This window comes from Sphaeramia orbicularis, chromosome 19 (assembly GCF_902148855.1).
Source record: "Sphaeramia orbicularis chromosome 19, fSphaOr1.1, whole genome shotgun sequence".
Lineage (NCBI taxonomy): Eukaryota > Metazoa > Chordata > Actinopteri > Kurtiformes > Apogonidae > Sphaeramia > Sphaeramia orbicularis.
Genome location: NC_043975.1, coordinates 38,431,146 through 38,447,985, shown reverse-complemented (window position 1 = coordinate 38,447,985; position 16,840 = coordinate 38,431,146). Strand labels below are relative to the sequence as shown.

Below are 16,840 nucleotides of genomic sequence, written 5' to 3'. Positions count from 1 at the left end.
TATGTAGTTTGTAGATTCTCTGTGTAAAAACATGTTTATTCTTCTGTCTGTAAAGTGTGGATAGGATTAATGCTTTTTTTTTTTTTTGCACAATTTACACAACTTTAGCTGGTGTACTAACTTCTCTGCATACATAGTTTTTAGCTTGTTTGTAACTTCTCTGTAAAAAATTTGCATAGTTTTTAGCTTATTTGTAGTTTCTGTAAAAATGAGTATAGTATTAGCTTGGTTTGTCTTTGTATAATGTAAGTATTTTTGAGCTTGTTTATAGCATTGGTCTGTAAAATCAATGTGTGTCCAGATCAAGTTGTTGGCTCATTAATATCTTTTTTCTGTAAAAACATCTCCAGTTTTTGACTTGTATTTAGCTTCTTGATGTATAATTTACATAGTTTTTAGCTTGTTTGTAGTCTATAACATTCCCCCTCAAAAATACCTGAATGAAACTAGGAGTTATTCTGGTCTTTTCAGCTCTGGGTTTGGTCTTTTCTTTCAAATTATGAGTATGAATTATGAGCTCGTACAACCCCTGAATCTTCAGTGTCAAATGTAATTATCTACCACAGACGTGTTAACAAGAGCTCAATATCTGATAGATGTGATGAATATTTTATTTGGTTATATTCCTAAATTCCTCCCAAATGCACAGATATACAAGATATGTTCTGAATGTGCCGAAACTTTTTAAAAAATCTTTCAGGTATATACATACATATTTTTTTTTATTATTATTTTTATTTCTGATTCTGCTCCTCATTTTTCAGTATAACTTCATTTTGTGATGGTAGTAAATGTACATTCATTCAGACCTTTAGAGGACACCAAAAATATGTTTTAGGTTTCATCCTGAAAACACTGCACACATGAAGACATTCCCACCACAAAAACTGACGCTTAAATTGTGCAGGAAATGAAATGTTTGATTCTCAAAATGTCCTGAAGGCAGACCCCTAGACTCCTAGCTGAATTCATCCACCCCCCTGGTCAGTCAAAACCTATGCCTTTGTGTGTATGCTCTGGTTTGCACATATTTGAGTGTGTGCATGTGTGTGTTTGTGTGCTTTCATCTTGTTTGATCTTTGGTGTTAAAGCACAAAGAAGCTCGGTAGTGTACAGTAGCAGCCCACGGGACACAACAGAAATAGATGGCATTCATACACTCTGTATTCTATCCCCCTACACCCTTCAAACACCCCCCACTCTCCCCCTACAAAGTCTCTCTACTCTCCATCATCAGCATCACTGCCACTTCCTCACCGACTCTCTCTCTCTCTCTCTCTCTCTCTCTCTCTCTCTCTCTCTCACACACACACACACACACACACACACACGCACACACTCCCACATCCCTCTTTCTTTCTCTTCCTCATTATATCATGTGGGCACGAACCAAAATAAATCAGTGAATAATGTTGGATTTGAAAAGCTTGAGGAAGGCAGGCAGATATTCTCTCTCTAAAGCGTTATGAAAGGATGGATATCCAACCATGGCCACATAAAATGCAATCCAGGGCTGTCAATCATTAGCTGTAGATTTCAGTTAAATGTTGGGGGATTGGGATGGGGGGCAAGATTTCAGCATCAAACACTTCACTTCAGGCATGCTGCAGAATTTTTACTCCATCTATTTGTGCCAGTTAATTTATGGTGTCTGTCTTTACTTAAATACTGGATTAACCCATAAAGAGCCAAACAGCCGCTGGCAACCAAAAGCATCCACTGATCTAAATTGTTTAATAACCTCTCATCCACTAATCCTGTCAATACATGTAAATGATTGGTGTAAAATGCAGTGTGTCATTTTTTCATGGTCATCAGATATGACCCATTTGGACATTCAGAGGCTCCGTAGTGAACGTGGAAACATTGTCATCTTCTACAACAGTGATTCACCAGTAAAACCCATGGAGTTTGATAAATGACAGTGGATGGAAACACTTGTTTTTACATCCAGTTATTGGTATATTTACTGAAAAAGTCACTTTTTCTTTAGTTTTCTCTGTTTCTGAAATATTAACCCTCAACTTTAATCTGAGCTTTTATGAACATCTACATGATCAGTAAATTAAATATAGGAAAATACCTTATTTTTACTGAAAAAAACGCAAAATACGGAGGATTGTATTATAATAAATGATGATCAATCACTTAAGAAAAGTTAAAAGTAGAGAATAAAATATTTTGTAACTGCCACAAAAGTAGCACTGGGTCTTTATGGATTAAAATATGCTGTGTGTGACACCTATTCACATCAGTGATACATGCATTCACTTTGATTCATTAACAGACCTCTTTCCATGCATTCTCAAAACATTCTGCACATTCAGAACATATCACACATGCATTTTGGGTTGATTTTTTTAGAATACTGAAGCTGAGTGAACACTAGAATAGACAGACAACAACACTATAGCCCTCGTTATTTTAAGCACTAAAGCTTCAGTGTTCACATGCGCTCATAATACACCATAAAATTAAAGTGAATTTTTTTTTATCTCTCTTCATGAAATGATTGACAATATGATGTATTATTAATAGATGAAGTTTAACTGGGAATCATTAATGCAGTCATTGAACCTGGTAAAGGAGATAACTGATGTGTAGAAATAAGAATAAAAAGAGGAATGTGTCTGAAAATAGAATCATTCCAACTTCATGGGCAACAGTGTAGAAATAAAATTCCTACTTTCGAGTAAAATGACACAGCACTCAGCTCACACTATGTTTCTATGAGTAACTTTATAGAGAAGTGTGGTCACACTCTTTCACAGATGTGCCTCATAGACTCTTTCTAAATAGTCAGTGGTGGGGTACGCATTATTTTTTAAATTCTCTTTAAGTTACACTATCAGTTCAACATCCCGTAAGATGTTTGTAAATTCAAATGTTCTTTTTATAAATCAAGGAAATCACAGTTTGTCATGAAATAACATCTAGTTTTGTGTGCACCAGCTCCGTGAACTGCATTTTTCAATGTCAAGAGCACTATAAAGGGCCATTGCTTCTATACATTTCACTTCATTACATCGTTAGCAGCTCTGTGCAGACTGTCGACAGAAAAAGATCTTATCACACTTGAATTTTGGGCGTGGAATCTTTTTGCATCTTATTTCAACACTTTTAAGACCAAATGGCACTTAACTCACTTGCAAAATCACCTTTTAATTAGACTGGCCTGATATGTTTTATGTGAATGATAGCAAAATTCATACAAAAAACTTGATTGGTGCACATATTTTGTGGGGCTCACTGGAATAAAAGTCCTCTGCTTCTTTAATATATTTAGTAGAGGGGGGACAAGTCAAGTGTATGTGTTCTTAACGTTGGGGTGGGGGGGTGGATCTCCTGCATCCCTCTCTGAAAGCTACACTTAAGCTGTCAGTTGAAACAAAATTGGAAATTGGAACAAGCTGACAGTGATCTATCTGTGTGTTGTCTCTTTGCTCATACTGGGTCTGTTGGAGGTTAAAACGTCTAGAATCCAGCAGAGACGATTGATTTGATCCTGTTCCTTCTCATGCCTAACCACACTCTCACATCACTCTAAATAAATGACTTAACGGGGGCGTCTGACACCAGCCTGGACACATTCAAGTCTCTTTTTAAATAAGCAGATTTTTGCTGACACACACCCCACCCACACTTCCATATGCTGCTCTAAGTTATAAACACAGTTCACAGCAGCCAGTAATGAGCTGTCCAAAAGCCTTGAAACAAAATAACAAATAATAGTCATAATTTCAAAGAAGAAAAAAAAAGAACCATTAAACAAAAAACTCACGGAGGTTTGTGGCCCTGGACACAAAGTGCTGTGAATGCATTCCAAGGGCCTCTTCCCCCCGGTACTGCTCACCTGGACACCCGCCCTGCAGCACACTGGCGACGGCCCTGTCAGACAGAAGACGAGCAGGAAGAGGAGTAGGAGAGAAAGAGACAGTAGTGAGAGACAGAGAGGCGGTGATGGATGATGGGTTGCAGACATGTGGAACTGTGCATAGCACGGTTAATTTAATTATTCAGTTGGGCTGCACTGCTGCACAGCATCTCCTTTCATGAAACTGAGATGCAGCAAAGTGGAAAAAAATGTGTTTCCCCTTGATGAATGATGAAGGCTTATTTGGTTTAATTTGTCTTTTTTGTGTTACAATCATTGCACATCGCTCTTGGCTGTTAAATTATGAAAGAAACAAACTGTGAAGATGTGTACAAGCGTTTTCAATGATCTCTAGTCAAATACAAACACAATGGAGCAGCAGTAGTATCTTACTCTAGTGGAAGAAACCGCCCTCGCCTGACGACAGGAGAGTAGCTCAGTTAATGTTATACTATTAGAATGGATAGATACAGTAGACTGGAGAGGACACGACGTACAGTATCTACTCCTGTTTCAAGGGAATCTCAATTGAGGAGATTAGGATAAGTTTCTTTTTTGCAGGATTCAGAGCGTGTGCGTGAAATATAATGCATATAGATAGGTTTATGCGTTGAAAGCAAGTTGTCTTTGATTCATTTTGCCTTGTTGCTGGTGTTGTTACACTCTTCTGATGTGAACAGAATGGATGAACAAAAGGACAGCCACCTTGCACGCTCCGAAATCGCTGCGTGCGTCGGTTACTATGCTGCAAGTCCTTTGTAAACAAGCGCACTCAGAGAGGCGGGCAGAGAGGGAAGAGACGTGGAGCGAGTGGAAGATAGACGTATAAAGACAGGGAGAGAGATTTACCTGGACATGTTCTCCCTCTGGGGCCGGTGCGCCTTTTCCAGACCCAATTTGGTGAAAATTCCCACGAGGGCCATAATGGCCACAACTCCACATATGATGTAAACAATTAAGTTCGTCTTGTCTTTGGTGCTGTCGTGCATCTTGTTCATTTTGTTGTAGGGTGTCTGCCCAGTCTTCATCCACACCGGAGTGTCATAATTTTTACAGGTGCTCTGATCCAGTCGCGAGTGTTTGTAGGAGCAGCAGAAGCGGAAGCCACAGGTGCCGCAGCAGTACAGATAATTTTCCGTTTTGCAGATGAACGGCGGGTCCCACTGGCCCATCACGTCGAAGTAACCCCGACATTTGTCCTCCGTGTGCGGGGTCTCCTCTGACACGCTCTCCTCCTCTCTGGAGCCGTTGGAGGTGGCAATCATTACGAATCCTCCGAGCAGTCCAGGCTCCCCGTCCGCCTTGCACACAAGAGCCATAACTTTGAGCAACAAGAAACCGAGGAGAAAGTATTTTCCTCTCATTGTTCTTTCTCCTCTGTTCAACTTCAGGCGGTAACGAAAATACTTGGAAAGAGTGGAAGAGGCGCACGGTCATGATATGGTGGAAAGTCCAGAAGCGTAGATCCAAATAGCAACGCACCGTCATCCGCGCAGACGAACATCTTTACCAAAACACCATCATCCAGAAAAAAAAAAAAAAAAAAAAAAAAATCAAAAAGCAATCTTAAAAATTCGTCGTGGAATGAACTATATGACTAACTATCATGCGCACTTTGCTGCGCTCATGCACGTCTTGTCAGAGAAGTATTTGCAGCCTCAGACGCTCAGATTTCGCGATTTCAGGAATGCACCCCTTTACATATCCATCGGTGCGCTCTTACGCACAGTAGTAGGCAGACACAAGCAGTACGGAGGATAAGAGCGCAGTGAGCGAATAGAAGAGCCGAGGGTGGGAGAACCTGGTGCGCAAAAGGAGAGGAGGAGGAAAAACAGGGGGAGTGAGTGAGACTGCGAGGGCCGAGGACAGTGATAGCAGCCTTTATTGTGAAATACTATGATGAAAGCCCCGAAATACGCACAACACATTTCTATTTTACCGTCGTGAAAAGGCGTGGGAGCCCCCCATTCCCACCCCCCCACCCTCCTTTGGATTTTCATATGTAGGTTGTCATTGTTTAAAAATCCTGAAGCTTAATGTGGTATAATAAACAGTGTCTGGCAAAGCTTCTAAAAGCATCGAATTAAAAAAAAAAATAAAATCGCACGCACATACACGCACTAACACACATCCGTTTACCAAAAACAGCCCCAGGATATCAAGCTTTAATCCCTATAGGGGCTTAGGCATCAGAACTCTCTAGGTTCTCATTCATCATCAATCATATTTTAACCAGAAACACACAAAATCATAAGATTTTTAAAGAAATATTCGCCTGAAAAAAAGCCCGTTCCCGCTCTCAAGTGGTGACGAAGGCTACTGGCACTTGGTTATGACTCTTTTTTGACTCTTTTATAATGTTTTGTAAAGTTTGTGGACTTAAATATGAAAGATCGGGGTTCGTGTCACACAGTCCAACAATTACTCACCCGAACTGAAGGTGTTTTCATGCGTAAATCTAACAGCGTCTTTCTAAGAGACGTGCGTCAAATACGTTCTTGAGGTGCTGGAAATGACAAGACCTGACAGGGATGTTACTAATGTAGAAGTAATGAGCCATACCACTCTCTTCCAGCTTTTATCTCACCTTTAATGTATAATAAACAGCTTGCATTGAACACAAATGCATTTGTTCTGTCTCCTCATCTTAACTCTTTAAAACCTGACGTGTCATCTTTGACACATCCCTCACTTATGCAGTTTGGATGACTGTAACTCTGCCTTTGTTTGTGCAATTGGAAAAATTCCAACGGTTTCTGAAACCTTCGACGCTGCGCTTTATAGGTTATATTGGGTCATTACGTAATTTTACTCATGCCTGTTGTAGAACCTGGAGAAAAAGCCGTTTTAGCAGTATTATAACATGCAGAAATTGTAAATGATTGCTAGATTTTGAAAGATCTGGAGAAAATAAAATTGCTCTGGAAAATGGGCAAACGGACTCACTCACAGCATATTTTCTAACCTTTTAGTTTGTCAAAATAAGATTAAAAAAAAAAAAAAAAGTCCAGGCAGACCATTTTAGGCTTGGGTTTAAAGGGTTAAAGGCTTCTTCGCTCATCATGCCAGCTCACACTTATTTTTCTAAGTTGTATATTTCTTATGAGTTAAATAGCAGAGGCCCTGTGAGGATCAAAAGGCCTTGGTTTAATTGGATGAACTGAACAGTATTCTAAAAGGATAAACAAGATTAAAAAAACAAAACAAAACATCTCACGCACTTGTGAAGCATACCTACACAGACCTGTTTCGCAAATAGATGAGCTGGTTCATTTCATTCATTACGCAAACCAGAGACCTTCGAAGGTATTTGCACAGTCCCCGCGCAAAAACAATATATGTTTACGCAAAAATATCAAAGTACAGAAGTAAAGAGTTACAGGTGAAGGAGGATTCATGGGTCATCCGGAGAGTTTTAAGGAACGCTCTCCATGGTTCTGAAGGGCTGCAGTTTCTGTCCAAGGTCCCGGTTTGAGCGAGAACAAGGAGATAATAAATACTATGAGGCGAGTACAAGGATTTAGTGACTTTTTTTGGTGGGGGGAGTGGTTACTGAGATCGGTTACTTCATTCTACAAGTAGCCGTAAAATTATACCAAAATACAAAAGTCCTGCAGTGAATCCTTACAGTTGTATCATTAAAATTAAAATAAAATATTGGAGCTGTCAGTGCGGGTTTATTTAAATAATTGCACTGTCGCCTATAAAGTTGGAATAATTTTGTTTTCAGACACATTCCTCTTTTTATTCCTATTTATACACATCAGTAATCACCTTTAACCAGGTGCAATGGTTACATACTGTGTCCCAGTTACACATTATCAACAATAAATCACATTGTCACAATCATTTCATGAGAAGTAATGTAGTAAAGTAGAACTATATTATTCTAAATTTATGGGCAACGGAGTAGCATTCATCTCAAAAATAATACTCCATAGTTTGATAATGATAATATAATGTAATAATAGATTGCTCTGAAAAACGTTACGTGTTATCTAGTGGAGTAAAACGGCTCCAAAATGAAGTAGAAGGAAGTTATTAAGTATCAGAATATGACAATACTCAAATACACGAGTATTTCGAAGTTGCATTCAAGTGCAGTTGGATAAATGTAGGTTTGACTCGACAATGAAATTACATGTCTTATTTTCTCAGGCGAGTTTTTGTGATAAGTAAGAAGCGTAAAATACGATGTTACATATAAATCCATGCAGTCGGGGGGAAATTTGTCGATAAAACTACTCCTTTGTCTTTTTTTTTTTTTTTGTTAAACCAAACATCCCTAAATGAATCCAGGGCTTAATGGTAGTTTGTCGTTTTTTTCATTTTCTAGAAAGAAAGAGAGCATTAGACACAGATAGAGCAATTTAATAGTTATCGTAGCGAAAGATGTAGATATGGTGGTAGGTTTTGTATGTGAGAGTATTTTTGTTTATGTCAAAATCACACTGGGGGCCGCTGCAGCGAAAAAGTCACACACAGATTTCTAAACAGGCAGTGTAGTCGATCACCGATATCTGTCATCGTCGGCTCCGGTAACCCGCAGAGACAAGGCAGCTGGGGTGACACGAACAGACAACAACAACAAAAGAAAACAGCCTCCTGGACCAGCTGTTTAACCAGCGGATGTTATGGCTGACAGTGAGGATATATTTCTCAGGGCAAAACAGCGGACATTCAGCGGACTGACTGAAGGTAGCCGACTGTCATTAGCTTCTTTAGCCAAACTTACAGGCTAACGCTTTAGCTAACTGTGTCTTCTCCTCAGCTGTTACACAAGTTGGTGTCGCCGGCCACAGGTTACAGAACTGACAGACGAAATACCCTCATTTAACAGCTTTTTTCCTACTCTATCGTACCAACTTCCTCCCCATTGTCTGCCACTGTCAGGCTAACCGATTAGCGTGTTAGCTTGGTTTTACACATAACATTATGTACTGTAGGTTATTTGTGGTGTTGTGCTCTTTCCAGAGGCATTATTGAATCAAATTCTACAGTGAAATTGTAGTTGGGTATAGTTACTCCGTTGCTGTAACTGTTTCTAAAGTATTGCATTTATAACCACAATAGAAATTTAAAAATAAAGTAACTGTTGAACTACAATCAACGCTGAACTTCACCAAAAAAGTCGTACTTGAATCACTGTTTTCAATCGCAGTTGCTTTTAATTCATATTAATACAGGTGTGTTAATGCTGTAAATAAGCCGGAATTAACTCATACTATGTTTAGTGAATCAATAGCATCAGCTTGTATTACATGTTGAAACTTGGTAAGGTCTGAAATAAAATAAAATAAAACAAGATTAAATAACAAAAACAAATAATAAAACAAAATAAAAGTGAAATAACTTTAGAAGCTGTTGTGATCAGTCTCAGCAGTCACAATATTAATGGAATTAACTGGTACTTATGTCAGTAACTTTACCATTGTTAGTTCGAGTGATTTCTACCTTTGTCTGTTTAATTTATTTACCACCCACTGAGGGAAAACCAGCTTCCACAGGGAAAATCTTGAGGGGAAAACATTGAAATGTTCAGTGTTTTATTACTGCTTCAAAAAAAGCAAGCCCCTGGTGCTTTCCTCTCAAATGATGATTAGTTTTGTTTCCAGCACACCATCTGCCACCTGAGAAATCGCTGCAATTTATGTTTGAAGTTGTGTTCAGTGTGCACAGACACACAAGGCTTCTGCCTCTTATCTCCTGTCATGAGAGCTTTGCCTTCTCCTTCAAGTCTTTAGATTGTCTCTGAAATGGTTCAGACACTTGTGACTCCAGAGAGAGATAGTAGTAAAATATATGTTTAGTGCAGCAAAAAGCTTATAGGAGTTGTCCTCTGAGTTTTAAGAAATCATGAGTTGTGTCTGTTAGGCACACTCTCCATGGATGGCTTCTAACTTCAGAAAAACATGCATGGATGTATGGATTACTTTATTGCTGTTCTCCATTTATTCAGCTCTACTTTGCACAGGTTTTTAGGTGTTTCCACTGCAAGAGAGTGTGTACAGTCACATACAGCACTTTTGCTAAGGTTCCATGCAAGCCAAAGCAATAGTGAAGGTGACCTAAAATCATGCAGATCACATATTGGTTGATCCAGAATTGTTGCTTTGTCAATATGTATGTTTGTGATCAAATAGGAACACAGGACACAAAGCCATACTGTGGTGCCGTGTCCTATTGTGTAGAAAAGTAGCATGTCACATGTCTAAGTTTTGCTCATTAATCAGCCAAACCTAATTAGTCTATCTCTGCTCCAAAATATGTATTGTTGACTAATAATTTCCATATGCAAACCCTTGAAACCTGAGTTTCCAAAATCATTATGCTGAGTGGTAAGACTTCATGATGTGCTGATGAAAGTTTTTGATCCGTTCAGAAGACAACTCAATTGTGTATCTCAGGAATAAAATCCTGGCAGACTGTCATAGACTGCTGATATTAAATGAGGCTCTCTCCTCAGTGGAAAAACTTTGTACTCGCTGTGTTAAGCTGGATAAACTCTGAATTCATCAGCCATACCCTCTGTAAAATCAAGATAAGATCAAGGCAAAGCTAGTTAAGACTACAGGCATTCTGCAGCAATTTCGTTTGAAAGATGATGATGGTAATTATAAAAGTAGAGTGTGTTCTCCCTGTTGGTTTCATGTCAGTTACGTAGAGGGAATCATTGTTAAGCTTTTATTCATCTAGATCCCAGGAGTGAGAAACTCTTTTTTTTCTCCCTGTCTTTGCTCAAGTTTCTCTGGAGGACAGAATTATCATGAACTCATTTGGGAGAGCTATACATGTAGAGCATGTTAAACACTACAGGAAGCAGAGCAGCAAGTAGCCCCTGCTGAGTGTGAGTGAGTGGGATTTGTGCAGAATGCAGATGCAGACTCTCCACAGCGACAGCAGTGCAATAAGTACAGATCTGCTTTCATATCCTCCAGAAATAAAGAGTGAAAGAGAAAGCTGTTATTTACACCTGCTCTTAGCATCTGTCCATTTCCTGGCAGCGGGGAGAATCATTTCCATGTCACTTGGATGGGCTTTTTCCTGTGTCCTTCATGTCAAACCTTGTCATTACCATCAGTCGTGCTGAGCTGAGTGTGTGCTTCCGTTCTCTACATGGAAGGGGGGGGGCAGTTTGTTAATGAATATTTAAGAGTGATTAGATTGTAGTGCTCTTCAGTTATGTAATATATCAGGATTATGTAAAACACTTGTTCGTTGCCATTCATGGTTTAACATGTAGCTTTTTGTTAATTATTTAGCTGTGGTTGCTGGTGGAATGAACATGTACTGTACAGCTTCAAGAAAAGACAATGGAACATTTTCCCCCTGGATTTCAGTTTTCGCTCCTGAACCCTGATCACAGCTCTCTCAACTAATCAAGTGTTGCATAGGATCCAAGAATAAATGTAAGACTTCTACATCAAACCCTGTACGACTCAATGACTAATGCTGTGATGAGCCCTAATTCCCAGGCTTTATGATTCTGTATGTTACATTACTTGCGGTTTCCATCATTGTAAAATAAAAATGTTGAAGTGGTCTTAAGCTAATGGTGGATAAATCTGGAGCTCTTTTTTGTGCTTTAAATAGAGTGAATTCAGAGCATTCTTTTTGTCTTTCACCGTTTGATGTCTTTTATATAGAGACAGATTGATTAATTGGCTTGGCTGGCATTGAATATACAGTATATATGAATTGGCACCAGTGAGACATTTTACAAACTGTCAGTATCAGCAGAAGTTGGTGCTTTGAGGGGAAATAATAGCTCAAAAAATAATTTTCAACTACATTTTCTATGGTTAGTTTGATGCTCAGTTCCACATTTATTGATTGATTACTTTGAGTTTGATGTTCAGTGGTACAGATTTATTTATGTAGGTATTTATTACTTACATTGAAATGTTGAGTTCAACAGTTATCCACTTTCTAAAGTCAAAGATTGTTAATTTCAAGCATGGATAATGCACTTACGGTGCGGTGTCAGAAATTTTTTGTGAAGGGCAGGAATGATAGCAGCTGACTGATCACCCACTGACTTTTTGTTCCGTCATTATTGATCGATCTTTACTGTCATATGTTTCTTGTCCAGATGTGGAACATGAGTGGAGGGGTCCGTTTTACTTCATTCAAGCCGCAGACCCCCAGCTTGGTCTAATGAAGGCCTGGAAAGATGGTGATTGTGATGGTGGAGGGGACGAATGGGCTGAGGAGGTAGAGCTCACTAAGCAAGCCGTGGAGGCCGTAAACCACCTTCAGCCAAGGCCGAGGTTCATGGTGCTGTGTGGTGACCTGGTCCATGCCATGCCAGGTAGGAACAGGGGCTAGGACATAACTTGAAGATACATGACTGCATTTAATATGGGAAACTGCAAAAATGTGCTTATCTGACTGTCTGTACTAAAAGGCTTCAGTTAATCCATTTTAACCTGCAGAATTTGCCTAACGTGTTCCTTTTGTCAAAAAGAACGGCTGAGGGTGTGATGACCTCAGACAGAAACAAATCAAAATTGAATGTGCATTAAAGTGTACCTATACCGGTCATGCTTACAACATTATTTGTGCTTTGTGTATTACTTATAAGCAAGAGAGGTGCAAATTCAGTAAACAAAATCACCATAAAAGCACCACACTGGACCTTTTTATTATATGAATTATGTGTGGGGGCAGAACCTATGGGGAGCAGTCAGAAGTGACGTACCATCACTGATTCCAGATAATTGAGCATGAGTAAACAAGCAGCAGTCAGTGAGCAAGATTGAGTGGAAACCCTGTGTGGAGCCGTAAGCTTTGCACGCTGCCATTGACCTAGAGATGCAACCCAGCACTGGCCGATAATGTGTCATCTTAGATTGGTGTCTGCTGCATGGGGTCAGTGACCAGTCCATGACAGTCCAGGTGATCAGACAATACATCGAGTCTGCATCACTACCAGTGCTGGAACAGCCTGTTACGGCGGCAACATATGTCACTGACCATGCCTGACCATGGAGCAGTGACTTAGTACTTACATGTACTTGACAACGGGCTATGACGCAAGTTACCTGATGGAACCGTTAGTATTATACGCAATCTTTTAAAATAGCCTGCAATGAAAATTCACTACAGGTACCCTTTGAATCTGATTCACATCAATGCTTTGCCAAAGCAGTGGTACAAAGAAAGTTAGAGTGTAAAAACTAATTATAAAACTCTGTTGGGACAAATTAGGCCCCCACAGTTTAGGTCATGAATGAAAACTGCAGCTGTCACACATGTAAGTACAGTTAGGGAAATGTGAACTGGTGTGTTCTTCATCAATAAGCACATTTTCCTTTAGTTTTCTGTATTAGTACTGCAACAATATCAATCCAAAATGAACAAAAATGGAACAACAACAAGCGATCCCCCCCACAGTCTAATCCTCCAGAAACCAGTGAAAACAAGGGAAAGCTTCTCATAGTTTGGTTGTAACAGGCCGATATTTTAGTTTAAGAGATGAAAAAAATGTCATTCTGCCTTGGAAAACCCTCACATGGTCCTGTGGCTAGGTTACCCAGCCCTAACATATGCATTTTTACTGTTTGTCTTAGGATAGAGATTATAGCATTATAGCAGACAAACATACTGTTTATCGCCCTCCTTACACATAATCTTTTTTTGTCAGTGTCAGAACAGGCTGAATAAAACCTTTCAGATATAGTACCTAAACCTAAACACCACCCTGTTTATACCATTTTGACCTCTGTTTATTATTCTTGTATGAAGTCTGTTCCGACAATCTCCCTCAATCTTGTTAGTAGCAAAACACTAAACACATCAAATGTTTAGGTGTAGTGTGAGCTCTCTTGTTATTTTGTGATGCAGTGTTTGATGAATGGTGATAAGAGCTGAATTGCTCTCAATAAACAGAGTTCTTAGTTCAACAAATAAAAAATAACAAGATGCTTGTACTATTAAAAACAAGCCTCACTAGTGGGGAGAGTGGACACTCAGCTGAATATTAAAACAGGATACTAGCATCAGCCTGTGTAGCTGCCAATTATCCGCCTAATGTTGGAGAACATTATGTGAACTCACAGATGCCAGTTGCATGAGCTTTAACTCTGCTCAGCCTCTTTTAGTCAAACCAGATCGTACATCCATAGTCCCATGAGCACTATTTCATAACATCTGGTAGCTCACACATCCTCATGCAAATGCTATACTTATTCAAAGCATATGAGATTAGTCTCTAAAATTATAGATGAGTGCAAACTGTTCCACAACTCAAGCTGAGATCACTGACTCTGCACCATTTCACCAGTCAGCATCCTTTATGGTTAATTTGTATTAAACAGTGAAAAGATGACAGATTTTTCTCCAAAGTGATCAAAAGCAGTTTTTAACAGCCAAGATTCAAGTACTGTTACCCGCCATATTAGACAGTCACTATGTCAACGTCTCCTGTCGTAAAAATGAGGAAAGCAACTACTCTTCTGTCATAGCCATTGCAGAGTAGATTTCTGTTTTCATAAACAGTGCAGTTTTTTAATGCTCTAATATGATATACTAATATACACTCAATCACTCATCAAAATGCCAGTCAGATCAGATGAGCACCAGCAAGTTTCAAATGAACATGTAATTCCTGCTGCTGTAGCATCGTTGGCTATTGACTACCAAAGTTACAGCAAACGATACCTGAGCCTTCATTCACAACTCTATAGATATACCCCCAAGTGATCAGAGAGGGAGATGTGGGAATGGAAAATGGATGGAGGCCATGGTTTGATCTAAATAGTGTAGTCATAGAGATGATGAGGAATATCCTGATACCAGTTGTTAACACAAGGGTTGTCCTTCAAATGAAAATAGAAAAAAAATATATTTTATCAAAATTAATTGCATTTGTTTTCTTCTGAACACTTCAGCTTGTAGTCAATCAAATAATGAAGAATTAATACAAAATAAGCATTAAATGAAAATCCTTTTGCTTAAACACAGATTCTCCAACCCACAGCTTGTTAGATTACATTTCTGGTCTTCAGTGACAGAATTAAGAACAGAACTCAGGCCTATACAACACTGTGGTCCTGGTCCAACATTTGGTTTGTTGGTTTAGTAAACTTCTAATGACCATACATATGCATTTCTGAATCTCTGTATTCAGATACAATCTGAATATATGGAAAGTATGCACAGCAGTAAAAACAAAAGTTTGAATGATATAACAGCTTAAATGAAAGTGGTAGTATTTAGTGTAACCTCCCTATACACGTAACGTGTCTTTAACCCTTTTGTTCAGACAATATGAGTTTATGGCTTTAATTTTCTGATGTTTTATATCAGGTTTCATTCAACACATGTCAGATGTTTCTGACTGTTTGTGCTGCTTGTGGACAGGGGTCACACTAAATAGTGACTTTAACCCATATGGTGCAGTTTTTTCTTTGGAGGCTGTGCACATTCCCTGTATTTTCTTGTTGTATCTAAAGAAAAGAGAATGAAAAATATATATGTATGCTCATTTCAACCCGGCAAAAACAGTAAAGCTAAAGGTGGCCTAAGACTTTTACAGTACTATATTAAAATAGCAATTTTAGTTTCAACCAAGGTCATTCAAAACGGAGGCAGGTTTTGATTTCTCATTAACTTTATGCAATATGATGGTCTGTTAACATTGGACAGTGCTGAACTCAACCATTTCCTTATCACTCAGGTCACATGACTATCTTTCTCATCTTCCATGGATGTGATGGCTAGTACTCAGGCTTTCTGTTGAGTGGCAAAGCTCGCACCTGCAGATGTGTCCAAGGAATCGGAGACAGACTACAAAGCACAAAATTTGAATTGATTGAGTTCATTTATTTTCTTAGTTGGCAGCTGTCTGTTTTACATTAGAATTACTGAGTTTAAGAAACCTACAACCAAAGCAAGGTCTACATGTGAGGTTTATTGTAAGGAGCACATTAGAGATGCAGCAGCAGCTGCTTCAGTCTTGTCTATGTGTCTATGTGAGAGGAGTTCAGCCATAGTACTAAGTGTACTGTTTTTTGAGTGAGATCGTTTTTTAAAGTTTTTGAGCTCAAAATGCCATTTTTTGTGGCCAACCAGGAACCACAAAAAAAAAACAAAAACAATCAGCCATAGTGGGCTAAACATGGGATAAAATTGTTGACGTGCACACTGAACTCCATCTTTGTTTCCGAAACTGTTCAACACCTTTATTTCTATTTCATAGCAGTACAGAAGCTCCAATTGCTAATAGTCGTCCATGTAAAGATAATAAGGCAAAGTATAGTGTAGTGTAGTGTAGTAGTCAACATAAAATTTCACTCCTGACACTCACCCCACGCCATATTCAGGACAGGAGAACAGGTGAGTGCAATTGCAAGTAACCACGGACGGCACAGTGACACACCCCTCACCTGAGCACCAATACAGTGTACACACACAACCCAAACCCACAAATACAAAAAGAAAACTTACACATGGCTCCTACACCCTTATTAAAGTTACACATTAAAAAGATGTCAAACCTAAAAATGCTCAAGACCAGGTAACGGCAAATATATAGACATTTTGTTCGGTCATATTTGGTGATATCCTGTGTACTTTTCATTGTGTGTCAGGAGTCAGAGGATATACAGAACATAACAACCCAACACTAATGCTTCAATGGTACATATTTTCAGTTATGTTTTTTAGCTGTAGCTTAGCAGCTTTCCTCCATTTATCTGGCTTTAAAGAGAATAAAATATGCTGGAAGGGTATTGATTAATATATTCTTAGCTGCCCTCTGAGATGGCCATAATCTAATTAATGCACTCTGTGAGGAACATCAGCTTTGGGGTGGTTCAGTTACAGAATATTTCTGATTGAGGTGATTTGAACATTACCCTGCTCTGTTTCCAGGCCAGAGTCTGTAAACAGCGCACTCCCCCAAGACAGCGGCTGGTATTTATCTATGAAAAAGCTCAGGCCTCGTGGCTATTCTCACGCAGG

General features: G+C 39.1%; 2 protein-coding genes across 2 annotated transcripts in view; one reads left to right on the top strand and one right to left on the bottom strand.

Moving 5' to 3' along the window:
• The window catches only part of LOC115439431 (protein shisa-9A-like), a 78,306-nt gene extending 72,612 nt beyond the window's left edge, over positions 1-5,694 (bottom strand). Inside the window, exons 1-2 of the mRNA XM_030163268.1 lie at positions 4,724-5,694; positions 3,782-3,888 (exon numbers count right to left, since the gene is read on the bottom strand). Coding sequence (XP_030019128.1) covers positions 3,782-3,888; positions 4,724-5,238 — 622 coding nt within the window. The 5' untranslated portion in view covers positions 5,239-5,694. The remainder of the gene's footprint in view (positions 1-3,781; positions 3,889-4,723) is intronic.
• A 2,678-nt stretch (positions 5,695-8,372) lies between these two features.
• The window catches only part of cpped1 (calcineurin-like phosphoesterase domain containing 1), a 58,167-nt gene continuing 49,699 nt past the window's right edge, over positions 8,373-16,840 (top strand). The window contains exons 1-2 of the mRNA XM_030121629.1: positions 8,373-8,572; positions 11,967-12,185. Coding sequence (XP_029977489.1) covers positions 8,509-8,572; positions 11,967-12,185 — 283 coding nt within the window. The 5' untranslated portion in view covers positions 8,373-8,508. The remainder of the gene's footprint in view (positions 8,573-11,966; positions 12,186-16,840) is intronic.